General features: G+C 35.8%; 1 protein-coding gene across 1 annotated transcript in view; it reads left to right on the forward strand.

Moving 5' to 3' along the window:
* The window catches only part of SPATA16 (spermatogenesis associated 16), a gene marked incomplete at its 3' end in the record, with an annotated part of 197,479 nt that overhangs the window by 25,966 nt on the left and 152,213 nt on the right, over positions 1–19,300 (forward strand). Inside the window, 1 exon segment of the mRNA XM_080658440.1 lies at positions 16,888–17,033. Coding sequence (XP_080514566.1) covers positions 16,888–17,033 — 146 coding nt within the window.

Raw genomic sequence — 19,300 nt, forward strand, 5'->3', positions numbered from 1 at the left:
CCCACACCTGTAGGAGAAGCTGCTCACAGTTCCGGATGGAGGTAGGAGTGGAAGAGGATAGAGGAGTGGCCAGATTGAGAACAAGGAGCTGGGGCCACTTCTTTCCAGAGTCGTCGTTCTAGGGCAGCACTCCAAGGATCCTGGAAATTCTAATTTGAACTTAGTTTTCCAGGTGGTTTTTGAGGATATATTTGTCAAGGTAGGAGGATGGAACTTATTTGATGGTTTGTTAGCTTGGTTTATAGCTTTATAAAATATTTAGACATATGGAATGTGGGCATTCATTTGTATTCTTGCCCCAGGCCCTGCAAATGTTGGGGCAGGCCTGGTACAAAATGCTATATGGGGACACCTCACAGGGAGATCTAAGCTTATACAAGGTTATGGTAGCAGGCCTCTCAGAGTAAATTGTGGTTTGGCAGAGTAGGTTTAGCAGAGTAGGCTCTGCCATAGATATTCTATTTATGTTATCCACTACATTTGTAGGCTTAAGGTGAAAAAGTCATATGATCATCTTAAAAGATGCCAAAGAAATGCATTTGATAAAATTCATTAACTCTTAATAACAACAACATACTTAGAATAATAAATGGTATTTATATGAAACTAAATACTGACATCTTTCTTGAAAGTTAAGTACTAAGCAGTGTTGCTTTTAACTTTTTTTTTTTATTTTCTGCTTTTTCGTTTTCTTTTTTGTTTAAAGTATTACATATGTCTTCTTTTCCCCCCTCATTAACCCCTCCACGGCTACTCCCAACCCCCAGGACAAGCCCCCACCACCCCAGTGTTCCTGTCCATTAGTTATGTTAATATGCCTACATACAAGTCCTTTGATCTCTCACTCCCCCCCCCACCCCCTCCCCTGCCTTCCCTCTGTAGTTGGACCGTCTGTTCAGTGTTTCTTTATCTCTGGATTTATTTTTGTTCATCAGTTTATGTTGTTCATTATATTCCACAAATGAGTGAGATCATGTGATATTTATCTTTCTCCACCTGGCTTATTTCACTTAGCATAATGCTCTCCAGGTCCATTCATGCTGTTGCAAATGGTAAAAGTTCCTTCTTTTTTATAGCAGCATAGTATTCCATTGTGTAGACATATCACTGTTTTTTAATCCACTCATCTGCTGATGGACACTTAAGCTGTTTCCTAATCTTAGCTATTGTAAATTGTGCTGCTATGAACATAGTGGTGCATATATCCTTTCTGATTGATGTTTCTGTTTTCTTGGGATATATTCCTAGAAGTGGGATTACTGGGTCAAATGGGAGTTTCATTGGAAAGTCCATACTGTTTTCCACAGTGGCTGCACCAGTCTGCATTCCCAAAACTTTAACTTAAGACAAGAAGGCAACTATTTCACATGGGTCTTAATTTTTCAGGCAGTTCATTTTGGCAGATGTTCATTTCTTTTTTTTTTTCCTTTTCTAGTAGTGTTTTCATTTACTCCACCACTTTTTTTGTTGTTGTTAATCCTCACATAATGATATTTTTCCATTGATATTTAGAGAAAGTGGAAAGGAGGGGGAGAGAGAGAGACACATCTATTTGTTGTCACTCGCACATGGCCACCTGGGATTGAGCCTGCAACCAAGATAGTGGTATGTTCTATCCCTAGACCAGAATCAAACCTGGGACCCTTCAGCCCATTGGTTAACATTCTATCCACTGAGCCAAACCAGGTAGGACACTCCACCACTTCTTTAAAGTCTTCTTCTTTTTTTTTTTTTTTCAGAGAGAGAGAGAGAAACATCAATGTGAGAAAGAAAAATGCCATCAGTTGCTTCCCACACATGCCCCAACTGGTGATCAAACACACAATCTCTTTGGTGTATGGGACAAGGCTCCAATCAACTGAGCCATCTGACCAGGACCAAAGTCTTTTACCTCTTTCTGGTTTGTTGTCATTGTTGTTGGTGGTCTCTACTCTGTCTTGAAGACATGAGTTCCATAAATGACTACCTACTTGCTAAAATGCACTTTTTTTTTATCTCAAATTTGTTTTTTTCAAGAGCCAATGGCAGCCTCCATTTCCCTCTTTATGATTTTTTTATTTGTTTGGTCAACCATTGCCTGGAGCTGGTATTTAGACCAGGAAGCAGCTCATTACTCTCCCAAATGGTTCCTGTGTCTCCATTATTAATCTGCATCAGCTGGAGACAAATAGCATTCCCTACACCCTCCAGTCTTAACACATAATCAGGAACTTGGCAAAGGAGGAGAGTGGTGGTGGAAGTTCTGGCCTGGCCGGCTATGAGGAACAAGCAGTTAATCGAATATAAACAGGTCAGATGGCATTTTTAATTTGAGTCAGAATACAAGTCTATTTTAAAGTTGTTTTCCCGGTCACTGCCAGGCATCTGCTAGCTACTGTGTTTGCAGATTCATTCTCTCTCTCTCTTTCTCTTTCTCGCTCATATTTCTAAACTAGAAATTCCCAGATAAGATTTTGATATTTGACATTTGAGGAAGGACTGTTATTAAACAATGACTAATGGAAAGGTAAGACATCTTTATGAAATAGCAGTTTTGAGGCTGCTCTCTGGTTCTCTCGAGTTTTACAATAGAACACTTGAGAACTGGGATGCTGCCTGTTCTCACAGAACGTTTTCAGATAAAATATTTTATTTCAAGCTTTTATAGGTATGTCTCTTCTCCCCCACAATTTAGGACCTGTGATTATTTTTGGATATCAAGCATATTTATGCTGAGCTCTCCTCCATGAACTAGCAGGCAGGACTTGAAGATGTGTGCTTATGATCCTCCCTGCAGTACCATTTTATAAGTTCATAAATCAAGAATTTCATTCAGAATTTGTCTAGTGGTGCCCTAGTCACTTAAATTCAAAGCCGAGGGAAGATCAGAAATTGCCAAAAACTGATTCTTCCATTGTTCATCAAGTATAATTTTGACAATGAAAGAGATCTCTAAGATACTATTTCTATAAAATAACAAAATTCTCCACAGTGGTTTACCCCTGTGTCTCCACTGGACCTCACTTCCAGCACCTCAGTCCCTCCTTTTTTCTCCATCCCCATTGCACCCACAGCTCTATGTCTCTGAAAGGATAAACAAATGACAGGTGAAGGGCACTGAGATGGCTTCACCTAGCATTTTGGAGTTTCAACATGAAAGACCATCCCTGGTTTGACCTCCTCGAAGGAGAGCCCTTTATTCAACTCTGTGGTTTGCTTGCCTGCTTTCTGACTCCCATTTTTGTCTGGTCTCTAACTACTTGCTCTTCTGAAGAATGTCTTCCCTCTTTTCTGACTCCTCCCTTCTGAAAGGTCTTCAGTACATTCTGGTAAAAGGAGTCCTGTCTGGGCCTAGGGAATCTCTTACCTTAAGGCACTGCCAGAATGCAAGACTTTGTGTTCTGTGCCCTTCCACTTTGTGTTCTGTTCTAGAAAATCAGGTCATGAACAATCCCACACACTGAGTGGTAATCAAAAGGAAGAAAGTTAAAATTGCAAATAATCCCATGACTGGACAATGGTAAACATTGTTGATACTTTAGGATATGAATGGCATGGTATGGTGTGGTATAGTATAGTATAAGTAATACATGGAACATAATTATACTAAACATTTATTTATTGTTTATGTAAAATTCAAATTTAACTGGGTATCGGGTATTTTTATTTTCTAAATCTGGCAACCCCAAAATAGCTTTATTCCTCACAGGCTTGGTTTCTTTTACATATACCCTCACTAATAATCTCACATTTTCAAAAATTAAGAACCAGTAAAAGACTATTCAGGAATAATTTTGCTCAGGAAATTGATAAGATTTTGCACCTCATTCACTGAGTGGAAAATTGTCTCCTTTATTAACTAGTAGTATGTTAATGAAGAAAATGAGTTATTTTAATTTGTATTTTGGTGTTTTTGATTGAGAGTTATAGCTTTAAGATGTACTAACTAGTTGATCAGTGTATACCAATTATTTTAGTTAACTCTGAGTACTAAGTGACAAAATATTTTTATTTAAAATTAAATAAAAAGTTGGCAGGCTAAAAGCTTATAAAGAGGAGATACAATAAATTCATGTGGAAAAGGTATAATAATATCATTGCTTTTTTTTTTTTTTGCCTAGTGCATAAAAAAAATGAGACATGCAATTTTTATAACCTCTATGAAAGAAACAATGTTATTTTATCAGTGGCCCTGGGGTTTCATTTTTGGGAAGAGGATTGCAGATTTTTTTATTTAATTAATTTAAAATTTTTTGGCTTATTTTAAACAAGAACCTCATCGTGGACGTGGTTTTTCTTATTTATGTTCACCATAACATTGTCAACGATGCACTCCTTGAACCTAGAAGTGATTTCAAGTCATAATGAGGACTGCATATAAGATATTTGTGATGTGTCAAGCTCACAGGAAATACAGAGAATTGCACCTGAACTATATCAACTATTTATATCAACTCACTGTCAATCTTTTGACAGTATCATATTTCAGACAGTAACTTTATAAATTTGGGCACTAGAGAAATTCCTTAACAAACTAAAACATTTTCAGGGTGACATTAACAATAGACACTTTTAGATATCACATGCAGGCAAGAATTACAAAATGGACTTATACTGAAAACTTTTGCTAGTTCTTGTAATTAATGTAACCATAACAGATGGAAAACAATGGCAGGAGATTTTCTTCTACTTATCCGCAGACCACCTCCTTCTATTCATCCTCACCAAAGACTAGTGGGGAAGACAGTCATAAAGGCTGGACAATGGAAAGAATCTGCAGCAACTCATTGGGTGTTTATGAAAAGTGACATGGCATCAGGGCTTGCTGGGAGCCAGAAGGAAGATCTGCAATACTAATTAAGGGAAAAGCAATTCTCATTCATCTGGCTTGTTCTGATATCACTTCTTGGCAGTAAAAAAAGACTAAGATAATATGCAAATATGACAATTAGGAAGTTGATGAGTTAAAGTGGATACTTGATATCACCTTTCTTTTCTGGCCATCAGGCATCTGTGCCATTTTGAATATTATTTTCAGTGTTGAAATAATTTATATGGTCAGAATCATTTCAGTATGGCCCGCAGTAAATATGAGATGGCAGCAACTAATGTCAGAATTAATGCATGTTTCTAGTTGATTCAGTTTTCAAATATATTTAAGCAACTGGTATGTTCTTATCCAAGGAATTCCCTAGCCTAAAAATATGATGTCTTTAACTCTTTTTTTTTTTCTCTACATGTGTTACTTTAACTTGGTCATGTTGGAGGAGGTTATAAAGAGGATATGACCTCCAGTTGACCTGGGAGCTAGACCCAGGCAATCAGAGGCTCCTCACGCCCTCCCCTGTCCTTGAAATGTACATTGTACCCACTGTTCTCACAGCCAGGACTATTTCAAGGGTGCAACCCTGAGAAATTAACGTGTTGTTGAAACCAACTGGACCGAATATGTGACTGAACCCTGTTAAAGCCTTTAAAACTTTTAAGATTCTGGCGGTGGGTACAGAGATCTTGTGGTCATCCAAATAACCTCACATGTAAGTTTCCTTGTTATTAAACCTGCCACCTACCAATCTAGAGTGGCCTGTGTCTTTCTTCAGTCTCTTCTTGCCTTTTGTGTACAGGTACTAATTTGTGAACCAATAGGACTGATAAGGGGTAGATTACTATAGAAGAATGTGTACATTTCCTGTCTGGGAGCCAGTACTGTAGTACCAGTAGTGTAGTACCCAGTATTAAACCACTAGAGTATTTAAAAGTGTAATGGTTAAGAGAATGCCTTCTGAGCTACATGAGTCTGAATGCAAGCTTAGCTGTTTATTATAGCTTTGTGACCTTGAGGAAGTTATTTAAGCTGCCTAAGCCTAAATCCTATCTTCTATAAAGTGAAAGTAATATTAATACCTATCTCCCATGGTAATACAAGTAAAGGGCTTAGCCAATTCATGGCATATGTAAAAATATTCAATACGTAATTGATATTATTATTGTAAGAAATATTAACAAGATTAAGTTACATTATAGTATACTAGTAATTCACTTTGGAAGTGTTACAATCATCACATTTCCTCCTGAGTTTTCTCCCCTCACAGATGACTAGCTAAAATATCAAGGTAGAATTTTTTGCCTTGCTACATTTTCTCCTAGGGGCTGCCATTGTTAGCAGCATATACTAGTAGGCAAACAGGAGATGGGAAGTGATATCTTCATGTTAAACCTGTATTTCCTAAGCAATGTCAGTATAGAAACTCACTTTCTATTTGTCTGGGTGAATCTTACCCTTTCTTTCAGAAATGGAAAACATTTTTACAGGGCCTTTAGGAAACTATAATATGAAAGAATTAGTTGGTGAGAGAGAAAGTGATCCTTTCCTTCTTGTGCACTTGAACTGAGAGCCATCAAAGTAAGTTATCACCTGTTCTCACATCCCTTAAAATCCTGATTAGTTCTCTAGCAAAAATACTCCTTTCTGTTATGTCTCAGCACCAGCTCTTGGAAACAGCATGCCTGCTTTTACATTGAAACTTCAATGATTGTGCTTTAAACAAAGTTTTATTGTTGTATGAAGAAGTGATTTGCATGTACTATAAAAACTTATTTTCCTCTGCATAGATCCAGAAATATTGCTTTAAATTCCCTTTTCAGAATTCTGGTCCTCTGATCATTTTATGCCTCTTTTCTCCTAAAATATTTAAATCAGAAAAACAATACTTAAAAAAACACATCCCACTCCCCCCTTCTTTACATTTTTCAACTAAACTCATTAGAGAGTTTCAGTCTAATTTATAATATGAACAATATACTTGGAATCAAACCTTCTGAACAAAGCATTTCAGAAAGAAGTGTACAAAGATATGGGGAAAGCAGTGAATTTGAAATCAGAAGAATTATTTTTCATTTCTTCCTCTGCATTTATGAACTGTGTGACCTTGGACAGGTCACTAGCTCTCTTTGAGTCTCAGATTTATTACCCATAAGATGGGAGTGAGTGCCTGCCTGACCTGCCTCTTTGAGCTTTGTGAAGAGAAAATAAGGTAACGTATAGAAGTGTTATATAAATTCCAAAGCCCCATAAAAATAAATTTAACAGTGCAGAATTAAATATTCAGCAGCCCTTCAGAAACTCTTTTTAAAGGTTCTGAAGAGCTTGCTGCCTTTTACATTTAGGACTGCGCACTGCCCACCATGTTGACAGGCTTGGGGATCACTGCTATCTGAACATCAGGCCCCACATAGTCTTTCTTTGGACATTGAGATGTGCTGATAAGAGAGGGATTATGAAAAAACATACTGATATTTTGCCTGAAAAATTAGTGAACAATTTTCCTTTATCTATTTTGAAGAACAAACTCTTAAAAGTCACAATATTCATAATATAATCCTCTCATCTACATCATATGATGTATTCTTCAAACTTTTTATTATCCCTGAGTGGCTATAAAACCTGTTTATTAAAAGCTGTTGAAAATTATTTTTTTTCAGATTTATAACATTCTATAAAAATTTCAGGTGTAAAAAGTATTTTCTACCAATCTAAAACTGTCGCAGACTCATGGGTGTTTCTTTTTTTTAAGGTGTTATTTTCCATAGCACAACATCAAAGTGTTAATTTAAAAATGCATTTTGAGAAAGGAGGTATCTATTGGTATTGCTAATTTTAAAAAAAAAATTTTTACTAACCAGAATTTTATACCTGATGAAACAGTGTGGAGTAAATGACCCCAGAACTCCATTCTTTCTTGGACTAGAAATAGAATTTTCTTGGCATCTGCAAGCATTAACTTCTTGTTTACTTTAAATATGCACATTGAATATCTCTGAAATGTTTAAAAAGGAAATTTTAAAAGACAGTAAGACATGCCTGGATTTGACCAACTCAAAGTAACACAGGTAACATATAAATTGAAATATACAAGCTTATATCAACAATATAATTAGATTGCCTTGGTATCAGATGTGCTAAGTTTGCTGCTTTCTCTCTTCATATTCTTTTTAGAAATATTTACCTCAAAATTGAGGTATTAAACAGATGCAGGTCCCGTTTGAACTAAGAAATAAGAAAGATGGAATTTACCTTAGGACAGTATTTCCCAATATGAATTTCACAAAACTCTAGGCACTCAAGATATCCTTTTTAAAAAGAATTTGTTGTAGGGACAGGATTATATGGTCAAATAAGTTTGTAAAATATTGAATGCCATATCTTCCTCTTAGATATTTGCAACATGCATTTTAGTATGTTCAATAGTTTTAGTAGCCCCACAGTCAAGCATATCCACAAGCTTATTTGATCTGAGTAATTTTTTGATAAAACAACTTAACATGCTGTAGACACAATCTCAGAACTATTTCTGATGAGTGACGTCAGAGGAATGGCAGCATGGAAGACTCCCTTGGTCTCTCCCCAAAATTTATACAAGTTGATCCACTATAACTCAACAACGGAGTCCCTGCTCAACATACAGGCATGCCTGAGAATTCCACGCATTGAAGCATCTAAAGTTGGGCAAATGGGAACAAACAGGGCAGGTGAGAAGGGAGGAGAACTCAGATGGCCACAGATGCTGCCCTGCAGCCAGGAACTTGTGGCCAGCTCATTCAAGAGAGGGGAGGAAGTCAGCTGTAGCTAGTGCTTCCTTCGGCTAGGAGGAGCAGAGTATCTCAGTGGGCACACCTTCAGGAGTGTATAATGCAAACTGTGGCTGAGCCAGCTGAAATACCTGGGTGAGGACACAGTGCCTGGGTTCTGCTGTGGCTGTTCACAGTCAGGCAGTTGGTGTTCCAAACAAAGGATCAGAGCCACAGAGCCCTGCCACCCCTTAGATTCCCAAAACTTGCCTCCTGTCTCCTTCGTGTCAGGAGGAGGAGCACATTATCTGCAAACCAAGAACTATTACAGCAAAATCACTATTTCCCTCTGTGACTGATCCCCCCATGTAGGGGAAACCCCATGGAGGTCCAAGGTCACCATTACTGAGAGGGCAAAACAAACCACACCTCCAAGCAAGGCAGCTATATTGACTGCAGCTGTGGAAGTCAGCTTTGGAATTTCACAGTTAAAATTGTGATTCAGTACCACCTACTGGAAAATAATAGAAAGACCTCTTCTTATAAAGTTACTAGAAAAGGGCCAATAATACATAGATGCCTAGACAGAGAAGGAGACCAGCAAATACCATGAATAACCACAGTAATGAGGCAACTCAGAAAATGAAAAATTTTCAGAAAACAAACTGGAACACCTGGAAATATGTGATGTAAATGACAGAAAAGTCAAGATTTCAGTTCTTAAAATACTCAATGAGATGCAAGAAAGTACAGACAAGCAATTTAATACCCTCAGAAAACAAATTAATGAACAAAACAAGTACTTAACAAAGAAAATGGAAACTTTAAATAAGAACCAAACAGAAATCCTGGAGATGAGGCATTCAACTAAGGAGATTAAGAGTGAATTGCTGAGCAGAAGAAACAGAGCCAACTAGATGGAGGAAAGAATTCATGATATCAAAGATAGAAATGACACAGAGGGAAGAAGAGACCTAAGCATTTTTTAAAAAATTAAAGCATTCTATGAGAGCTATCTGACTCCATCAGATAAACCATTATCAGAATAATAGGCATACCAGAAGAAGAGAGGGGGAAAGGAACGGAGAGTCTATTCAAATAAATAGTGGATGAAAATTTCCTAAACCTATGGAAAGAACTAGATCCTCAAATTCAAGAAGCAAACGGAAGGGATCCACTATGGTGGAATGTTAATGGACCTGAAATGAGCAAGGCTTTAAATGTGTTTGACCCGTTGTCTTGCCCTTTTCTACTACTGCCTTTAATACATGTTAACAAAAACACGTCTCAGCTGCTATTCCAAGTTCTAGTAAAGTTGGAGTTAACTATCATCTTGGGCCCAACTTGAGCTGAACATAACCTAGCTTGTCTAACCTTAGACAACCTGCAGCTACATGGATAAGAAATGATTGCATATTAGTATATGCCAGTGAGTTTGGGAATAGTTTGTTTTGCTGTGTTTTCATGGTAATTGCTGACTTATGTACTGCTCTATAGGAGTTTACTCCAAAATAATTAATACTGCTATCAATGTCCATGATAACTAAAAGAGAAATCAAGTGAATGGGAGGGAACTCGTGATGTATCAGAGGGCAATGAATTTTGGATTATTGGGTTTTTATTTCCTTTCATTCTTAAGTTCTTAAAAAATATGGCCTGTTAAAAGCATGTTTTAGTATTGTTACCCCAACATTTCTAAAGAAAATATACCCTCCCAGACAGCCCAGCTTTCCTACTTAAACAAAATGATGCTATGAAAAACATTCAAGTAACATGAATATCAACTGGAAAATAAAGAAATCTGCAATTTATTTATTAAGACCAAGGGTCCCACAAATTCCCAATTATTATCACATTCCCTCAAAATATTAATTCTAATTTTACTGCTGTTCAGCAAAGGAGATGAAGGAGTCGAGCAGAAAGTCCCCAGTCTAGGAAACTTGTAGTTCTGGCTTGAGTCATCATCCAGGTTGCTCACTGCTACCAGCCAAGGCCTTCATTACTGGACCCCAGACAAGGACACCTGTGATCTTGACAAGCATTTACTCTCTTACCCCCTATAATACACCCACCATCTGTTTGTTTCCTCATTCCTATGCACTATTTAGTTCTCCATTTCTACATGTTCTAGCCTCCTCTGCTTCTTGAATTAGTCAACTCTTTGTATAAAATGAGTGATTGTAGAAATGAAGTGATTAGTGTATGTAAAAGTTCCTTACCTGATTGCCCAATAAATATTGCCTATCTCTCTTTTCCTGCCTATTCTACTATTTCCTTAATAATGGTCCAGTGATAGAAATATATATATTGCTATAGACCACTCAGTATATGAATATGAATATAATGATCATAAGTAAGAAGCTAGTGTTAATAATAGCTCTTGGGATTCACATTGATCCTTCTAGGATTTGATTGTGACTAACATTAATGGCCAGCTGAGGAACATACTATCTAAAGAACATTGGATCTAGATGAGGATGAGATAGCAGATCTGGCTTTGAATCTTAGCTCTAGAAATTACTGTCTGATAAGTTAGTACCTCTCTTAAACCCAATTTCCACATTTGAGAATTGGAAGTAATAATATTTAAGAAGATACCATCTATAAAGGGTAATATCAAATAGGATGCTACATATAATGATCTTAGCACAATGCCAAATACATATCAGCACTCAGTAAATGCTAGTTAGTATAATTATTGTACAAGAGCTAAGTTTGTATGTGATAATATATTTACTTTATAATACAGATAATTACCTCAAAATAAGCCTATTGTTAACATTATATTTATTTTAAAATCACTACCTTTATAACCTAAAATGCAGGGGCAAGAAGAAAGGAAGATTTATTGTATTAATGTATCTCATTTCTACCACATTTCTAATCTTCTTTATACATTAGATAGCTGGAGTTTAGGGGTATCCCAGGAAAAAAAACAACCTGAAGGTTAATGGGTGTCATCTACATGCTTCGGAGTATAAACAAATTACTGCCTGGTCATATCAAGGTGAAATACAGTGGAATGAACACACGGTGGCCACACCTCTATTTGAAGGCTACCTGGAAAAAAAAAAAAAAAAGACTGAAGCAAGCTATTTTAACAAATAGGAGTAGGAGTGATTAATTACTTTTTACTGTCACTCAACAGCTTGTCACCTAGGGAGTAACCTCATTTCTTCAATCCCCATAAATTTAATAGAGGTCACACCATGGCCTACTTGGCTGAAAAGCTTTGCTTCTGAAACCCTGATGGTACTTTTAAGTCTGCTGATGTGTGAACATAATTCTCGGCATCTCTTAGCTTCACATACTCTGTCTGTCCCATGGAGACACTTTAGTAGATCTATGTGGCACCATGTAGAAAGTTGCAAGTGATGAGTTCTCTGATTCATTCCTCTTTCATGCAACAAGATGATAGAAAACTTAAAACCAATGGGTGTTATTCTACAGTGTAGAGCTTCTTTCCATCCTGTTAAGGGAATATAAAAAGATATTTATTAAAATTGAAAATTATTAGTTATGAGACCCTTTCAGTCTGAACATTTAGTTTGGTATTTAAAAAGAATTGTTAAAGATCCCATTGAAAAACTTACAGGTAAGTGTGATGGTAAGCTGTTGTGCCTAATTCTCATTCCACTATATGCATTAACCTACATGAAGAAATTTCTAAAAAATAGTATTACTGCAAGAGACCTGCCAGACACCAGATGGAATTTCCAAAAAACAAAGCCCCAAGGGAGAAAAGATGATTAAAAATTAGAGTATTACCTATATCTATTTCATGCCCAATTCAGAGACACAGGCCTTTTGCAATTAGAATGCATCAGTCTCTGACTTTGTTCAAAGACTCATTTCTGGGACTCTCAATGCTACTTCATCCCCTAACTCCACTATTAGTACCTCTCTTTTCCTATCTATGCATAAAATGTTAATCCTTTTAACACTTGGGAAATGGAAATTGACAAGTAGCAATTTATCTCAGCTTGAGATATGAAGTTGAAGATATGGTGAAAGAAAGAGCAGTGAACTCTGGAGGTCGAAGTTTGTTTGTTTGGATTTAGGGTTGTTCCCCTCCAATTCTCCTGGCAAAGAAATTTCTATATGCAAGGTTTAACAACACCAAGGTGACCTGCAAGGAGAACCAAGAAGAAACCACCAACCCAATCTCTAGCAAAAATTTGGCATAGATCAGTCTTTTTCACAAACACAGGTCTTTGAAAAAAACCTACATAGTGAAGAAAAAAAAGGAAGCATATTAAACTCAGGTAGAATCCAGAAGTCATATTTTCATTGTAAATTGTTGAGAAGGTCTATTGAACTCCCAACAGAGAATAGAATAATTAGGATGATGAGCCTGATGTAGGATAAAGAGAACTTTCCACTTTAAAAAATATTAAAAATGGAACTACCATTTGACCCAGTGATTCCACTCCTAGGAGTATATCCCAAGAATTCAGAAACACCCCTATGTTCAAAGAAGCTCAATTTACAATAGCTAAGACTTGGAAACAGCCTAAGTGCCCACCAACAGATGGATGGATTAAAAAGCTGTTGTACATCTACACAATGGAATACTATGCAGCTGTAAAAAAGAAAGAACTCTTACCATTTGCAACAGCATAGATGGAACTAGAGAGCACAGACAGTCCTCGGGTTATGTTGGACTCGACGTACATCATTTCGTGGTTACATCACCATCTCCCATTTATTTATAAAAAAAAAAGTTCCATCATTTCGACATATGTACATAGTGCTTTATGTGTTTTATTATTTATTTACCACAAGTAAAGGTCAGGAATGGTTATCTTCCTTTTAATTTTTTTTTTACTGTTTCACTTCATTACTGCTGTGTATGTGCTCCACATGAGTGACGTAGGTGCTTATGTAGGTGAGTTCTGACTTACGGCAAAAATCCCATTATGTAGGAACGGATTTCCAAGGTAATCCAAGGATCTACTTTTTATGCTAAGTGAAGTAAGCCAGTCAGAGAAAGATAAATATCACATGATCTCACTCATTTGTGGAATCTAATGAACAACATAAACTGATGAACAAAAATAGACCCAGAGACCTGGAAACATCCATCAGGCTGTCAAACCTCAGAGGAAATACAGAGGAGGGAGGGTCGGGGGAGAGACCAACCAATGAACTCATGTGCATATGTGCATAACCCATGGACACAGATGGTAGAATGGTGAGGGTTTAGGGGGAAAGGAGCATTAGAGAGGGCAATGGGGAAAAATGGGATATACGTAATACTTTCAACAATAAAGATTTATTTAAAAACAAAACTGAAAAAAAATTAGTTCTAGCCTCTGCTACTAACTGGGGCTAATCACTAATCTTTTCTTTGCATGGGTTTTAATACCTATCAAATGGAGCAGATTGTTTATGGAGATACTAAATGTAATTATGTGCATGAAAACCTTTTAGAAATTATAAAAATTCATTAGTAATGAATTATTTAATATCATTTTTAAAGATTGTCTTCCACATTTCTGATTTCATTCTATCACTTAATTCTTTACTTTTTGATGCTAATTTAAAATTTACACATATATAATTTTTAATTTCTTTAGAATTTTATTTCCTCTATTCCTTAATCTCACTTTTCCAAAATAATCAAAAGAATACTGCCTTTTCATATTTTAAAATCCTCCATAGTTTAATTCAAAAATAATATAAAAACCTTAAGAATTACTGGTTGGATGGATAATATATCCTAATTTGTTGATATTTAATATTTAATAACTCAAATAATGCCATGTTTTTCAATATTTATTGTTCTCTCTGAGATCTTAAGAGATCACTCAAAATTATGTTCAAGAAATATAGTCGGCAAACATTCACCACACAATATTTAATTAAGGGAGAACCTATTAGCAATATCAATCTTGCTAACGATGATCCTAATTTTTTTAAATGTGTGGAATTTTTAAGAATAGGACCCACAATGTAATATTTAATATTGGTTATTTCTGCTATTAGTAGGATGTATGTTGTTTTTATCTATGTTTTTAACCTTGAAATTCTTGTGTGCCACAATTTCTGAAAATAGGTTTCATATTTATTAAACTAACAGAAAAACTTTAAAGTATTTCATAAAGTATTATCACCTAGTTTTCAAAAAATTATCAAATATAGTTTGTAAAATAAGTATTTTCTTATTAAAATTTGAGCTTGTGATTTTATTTTACTATTAAAATCTCAGTATCTAGCTCCTTATCGAAACAACTATACCCATAAGGGTTTTCACTGCCTTTTCCCTTTAATATTATGCTTTTAATTTGTCCATGCTTGATTAAAATAAAAAATTAACACCTAGTATTATTTTTCCTAACTCAAAGTCTTCTCACTGACATAGCAGGTGGTTTAAAAGTGTCTATTTCCTTATCTCCATAATGTAGTTCATTAAATACTTAGTATATAGTTTTAGACAACTATAACTTGAACAAAATCATTTTTCCTACATTCAAGCAAATTTAGACCATATTAAAGTCCTCCACCTTCTAGGGAATTAACTTCTCAGTCTTTACAAATGTCTGCATAGAAATTTTAAAATTCAGTAAAATATCTGGACTGTTTTTTATAATCATATCAGTATTTTGTCTACATTTACCTATAACTCTACCTTTAAATTCAACATATTCTCTACATATTTGCCTTATTTCAAAGCTTATTTCAGAGATGTATGACTTTGGCAAAAACAAATAATGTAATCTTTGATAAAATCAAGGAAGTTCTCTATCTTACAATACTTGATTGATAAAACAAGGTTACTACAAATATACATAAAAATCTACCCAGCAGGCTGCCTGTTTGCCATTTTAATGTGAATTGAAAAATTACCTTTGTCTCTCAGTGCTGTCTTACAGTTTGGTTTTATGAAGTACTCCCTTCAGTGTGTTAAGATTGATTATTTTTATTTCTTTTCTGGCCTTGAGTCTCATAGAAGTAGAAAATATTGCAGATGTTAGAAGATAAGGCATCTGTTCTTCACTTGGCTTTGGTGGTCATGGGCAAAGCCTTTACTATTATAAATCTGAAGGTTGGCTTCCTCTGGCTCTGTGGGATCTGAATGCCCTCATGGAAGCTACTCCCGAACACCTCCCTAAATGGCCCACATTCATCCCACAGTGAGTGTGCCTGGGAACAGAAGTTTGTCTGCTCCACCATATTAAAGAGGAGTACAGACAAGAAGGGGCAAAGAATATATAAAATGTGTGGCTTGTTTGTTTCTTTGCTGTTTCTGTAAAACTTTGTATCAAGAGTCCAGGAGGTTTGGGTAGTTAAGACTTGGGAAAGATAATGCTGATTTTATTTAGAAGATAAAAATCATTCAAGAAGTTCTAGAATTTGGGCATGTGCCGGGGGGTAGGGGAGGCTGGGGGAAGGTCAATGGGGAGAAAAAGGAGACATATGTACCACTATTTGTAATACTTTAAACAATAAAATAAAATTTAAAAAAAGAAGTTCTAGAATTTGAATACTGTGATATAATAGCAAGCAAAACTACACAATAGAAAAGAGCAAAGATGCAGATATCCTGAATAAGGTCCCTAAACAGAAGGTAGCGTTTTTCTTCCCCATCATCCTTGAATCAAAGGAATAGTAGAAAATTCTGAGGTGGGGGTAGAAAGTGCTGATCTACCCTTGTCATATTATTGACACTTCTTAGTGTTTGGGGTTCTCCAAAAATGTTTGTTTTTTCTCAATAGTTTATTCATAGTGTCCAGAAACCATTGACTTCCTGGAATTTTTATTAAGAATTCCACATTCTTGCCATGTTTTGCAGATACTGTGGCCTCTGCCAATAAATTCTAATAAATTTTTACTTCTCTTCTTTCAATAACATCCTAGAGAATATGATTCAGACTCAAATTAATCACTGATCATGTTAATGGCTCCTAGGAGTTTACTTCCGATACCTCTTATTATATTAAATCAAACTTGATAGTGTACTAGATCATTGCTCAGCTGGGTTTTCATAAAAGCACTGGTATTTAATATGATTTATACCAGGTTTTCTGTTAATGTCTTTGCTTATTGTGTGCTTTATTTTTAAAACAGACATTCCTAGCAAATGACACTTCTTTAAAATATATCATACTTCTAAAATATTTTACAGGAAGCATTTTACAGTAAAATGTGTTACTTATTTTCCATTATAGTCACATAATAGTGAACAGAAACAATTTATTTAATTTATAATCAAAACACTAATATTTTACTTGTAATTTTGTAAAAGTATGTGTACATATATGTGTTTTGCTTATTTAAAAGATAAATTATATCCCAATATTATTAGGATATTTAAAGTATTGCATGTGTTTTTTTAAGCTTTGCAGCAAAGGGGCAGTTCTGGGAAAACCATTTGAAGCATCTGCTGAAGATATAGCAAGCGTGGCAAGTTTTATTGAGACGAAGCTTGTTATATGCTATCTACGGATGAGGAAACCTGACCTTGCTTTGAATCATGCACATAGGTAAAGTGAAATATTAATAACCACAAGTAAGTACTATCTATGCAAGCAGAGGCTATTCTATCAACTTGTATTATCAATTCCCATTCCACTTAAAGACAAAACAGAAAAACATTTCTTCATTACTTGAGTTATGTTAAGCTAGACAATCATAGACACCACAAAGGGCATCTCCAAACCTAATGAAAGAGCTGTAGCCAGTTTGGCTCAGTGGATAGAGTGTCAGCCTGTGGTCTGAAGGGTCCCAGGTTCAATTCTGGTCAAGGGCATGTACCTTGGTTGTAGGCACATCCCCAGTAGGGGGTGTGCAGGAGGCAGCTGCTTGATGTTTCTAACTCTCTATCCTTCTCCCTTCCTCTCTGTAAAAAATCAATAAAATATATTTTTCTTAAAAAACCTAATGAAAGAAATAGACATAAATGACTATTTCATAATGCAAGATAAAATACAAAGACAAATAACTGTGGTAGCGAATTTCTGCAGGAAGAAAGGAGGGAGACAATTAAGTAACTAAGGGAGGAAATACTGAAGGATGAGAGGATTTCCAAAATTGCACGAAGTGTGGAAAACGGTGGAAGGGAAGCCTGAGAAAAGCTTGGAAGTTTGTTGCTTATTTTTTGGTGATAACATAGCTACTCAAAGTGGGCATGAGAGCTGTCCAAAGGTATGAAACACTTTTTACTTATGTCCTTAAAAGTTTGTTCTCTTATATATGTTTATTACTCTTCAGAACTCTGTATTGTTACATTATCTTGTGACTTCTTAGAATCCCCAGGCCTATTTTTTTCTATGAAATTATTCCTCTCTGTGGCCTGTTTCTCAAAAGCCTTGCTCTTCTTCTCCTGGGTAATAATCAGTTTAATCTACATCAAAGATAAAGTGATTCTGTTATGCCTTTCAAATAACTCTTTCCTTAGAATTATGATGTCTCTGTCCCTCCCTGCCTGACTTAGAGCAATTTACCTAGGACATTTGTCTTGTCCATTCTCTGATCTCACAGCCTATATTCTTTTGGATACAAACAGCAAAACTAATACCAACATGAAAGAAAAATGCCTGCCCTGTTAATAACCACTAGGAAGCATAACTATCAATCATATTATGACCTATTGTGTAAGCAGGAGATCTGCCAGCCTGGTAAAAGTCACTTACAACTCCACATCCACAAAGATGAGAAAGTTCTACCCAAGATTCTTCACAGCCCTGAGGAGACCTCAAGCTTGTAGGCTTAAGATTGACATCAAGAACCTGCAGACAACAAAATCACTTTGAAATTCACAAGATAACTTGCTTGAAAGATATTTTTCTGAGTAAATAAACTACAGAACCTAAGGCATATTTTCTTTGACAATGAAAGAAAATTCAGTTCCCTATAGTTTCCAAACCCCGTATCAAGACATATGGCCTGTCCAAGAATTATATTCCACTTCCACTTAAAACAACCAATATTGGAAATGTAACATGTATTTTAGTATGTCAAAGTATTGGGATTTCTGGGCTACTTGGGTGACTTGTGAGCATTTTGGGGAAATTATTTGAAATTGGGACTAGCCCAGAAAAATCTATAGACATATGTAAGCAATAATGAGTTGAAGTGCACTAAAACTAATTATATATCACCTTCTCCATGGCTTTCACTACACAAACATGGCCTACACTTTAAGAAAAAATATCTCCTGGATAGCAGAATGGTTTGATGAATTTTCAAAATACTTAGAATAATAAAAGGGTTCCAATTGGTATGGTCAGGTCAAAATTATATTCAGTGTTATAAGAAATGAACATGGATTGAACATTCCACTAAAATCCAAATTGACCAATGTCACCCCAATAAAATTTATTTTAAAAAAAGAAACAATTGCCCTAGCTGGTTTGGCTCAGTGGATAGAGCATCGGCCTGCAGACTAAAGAGTCCCAGGTTTGATTCTGGTCAGGGGCACATGACCAGGTTGTGGGCTCAATCCCCAGTAGGGGGCGTGCAGGAAGCAGCCGATCAGTGATTCTCTTTCATCATTGATGTTTCTATCTCTCTTTCCCTCACCCTTTCTCTCTGAAATCAATAAAAATAAAAAAATAAAAAAGAAACAATTAAAAGCTATTATTCATGAGGATACAAGGATTATCTTCAATAAGTTTATTATTTAGACTTAAAAACTTTTATTATTTTAAAACTAAGAGTGCCCTCTCAAGACCTTGAAAATTACTGAAGGGGAGATACATAATGCTGAATAGCAAAATCATCTTCCCTATTTGTTAGAATTAACTCTTGT

The sequence above is a fragment of the Plecotus auritus genome, assembly GCF_963455305.1.
Source record: "Plecotus auritus genome assembly, chromosome: 2".
Classification (NCBI taxonomy): domain Eukaryota; kingdom Metazoa; phylum Chordata; class Mammalia; order Chiroptera; family Vespertilionidae; genus Plecotus; species Plecotus auritus.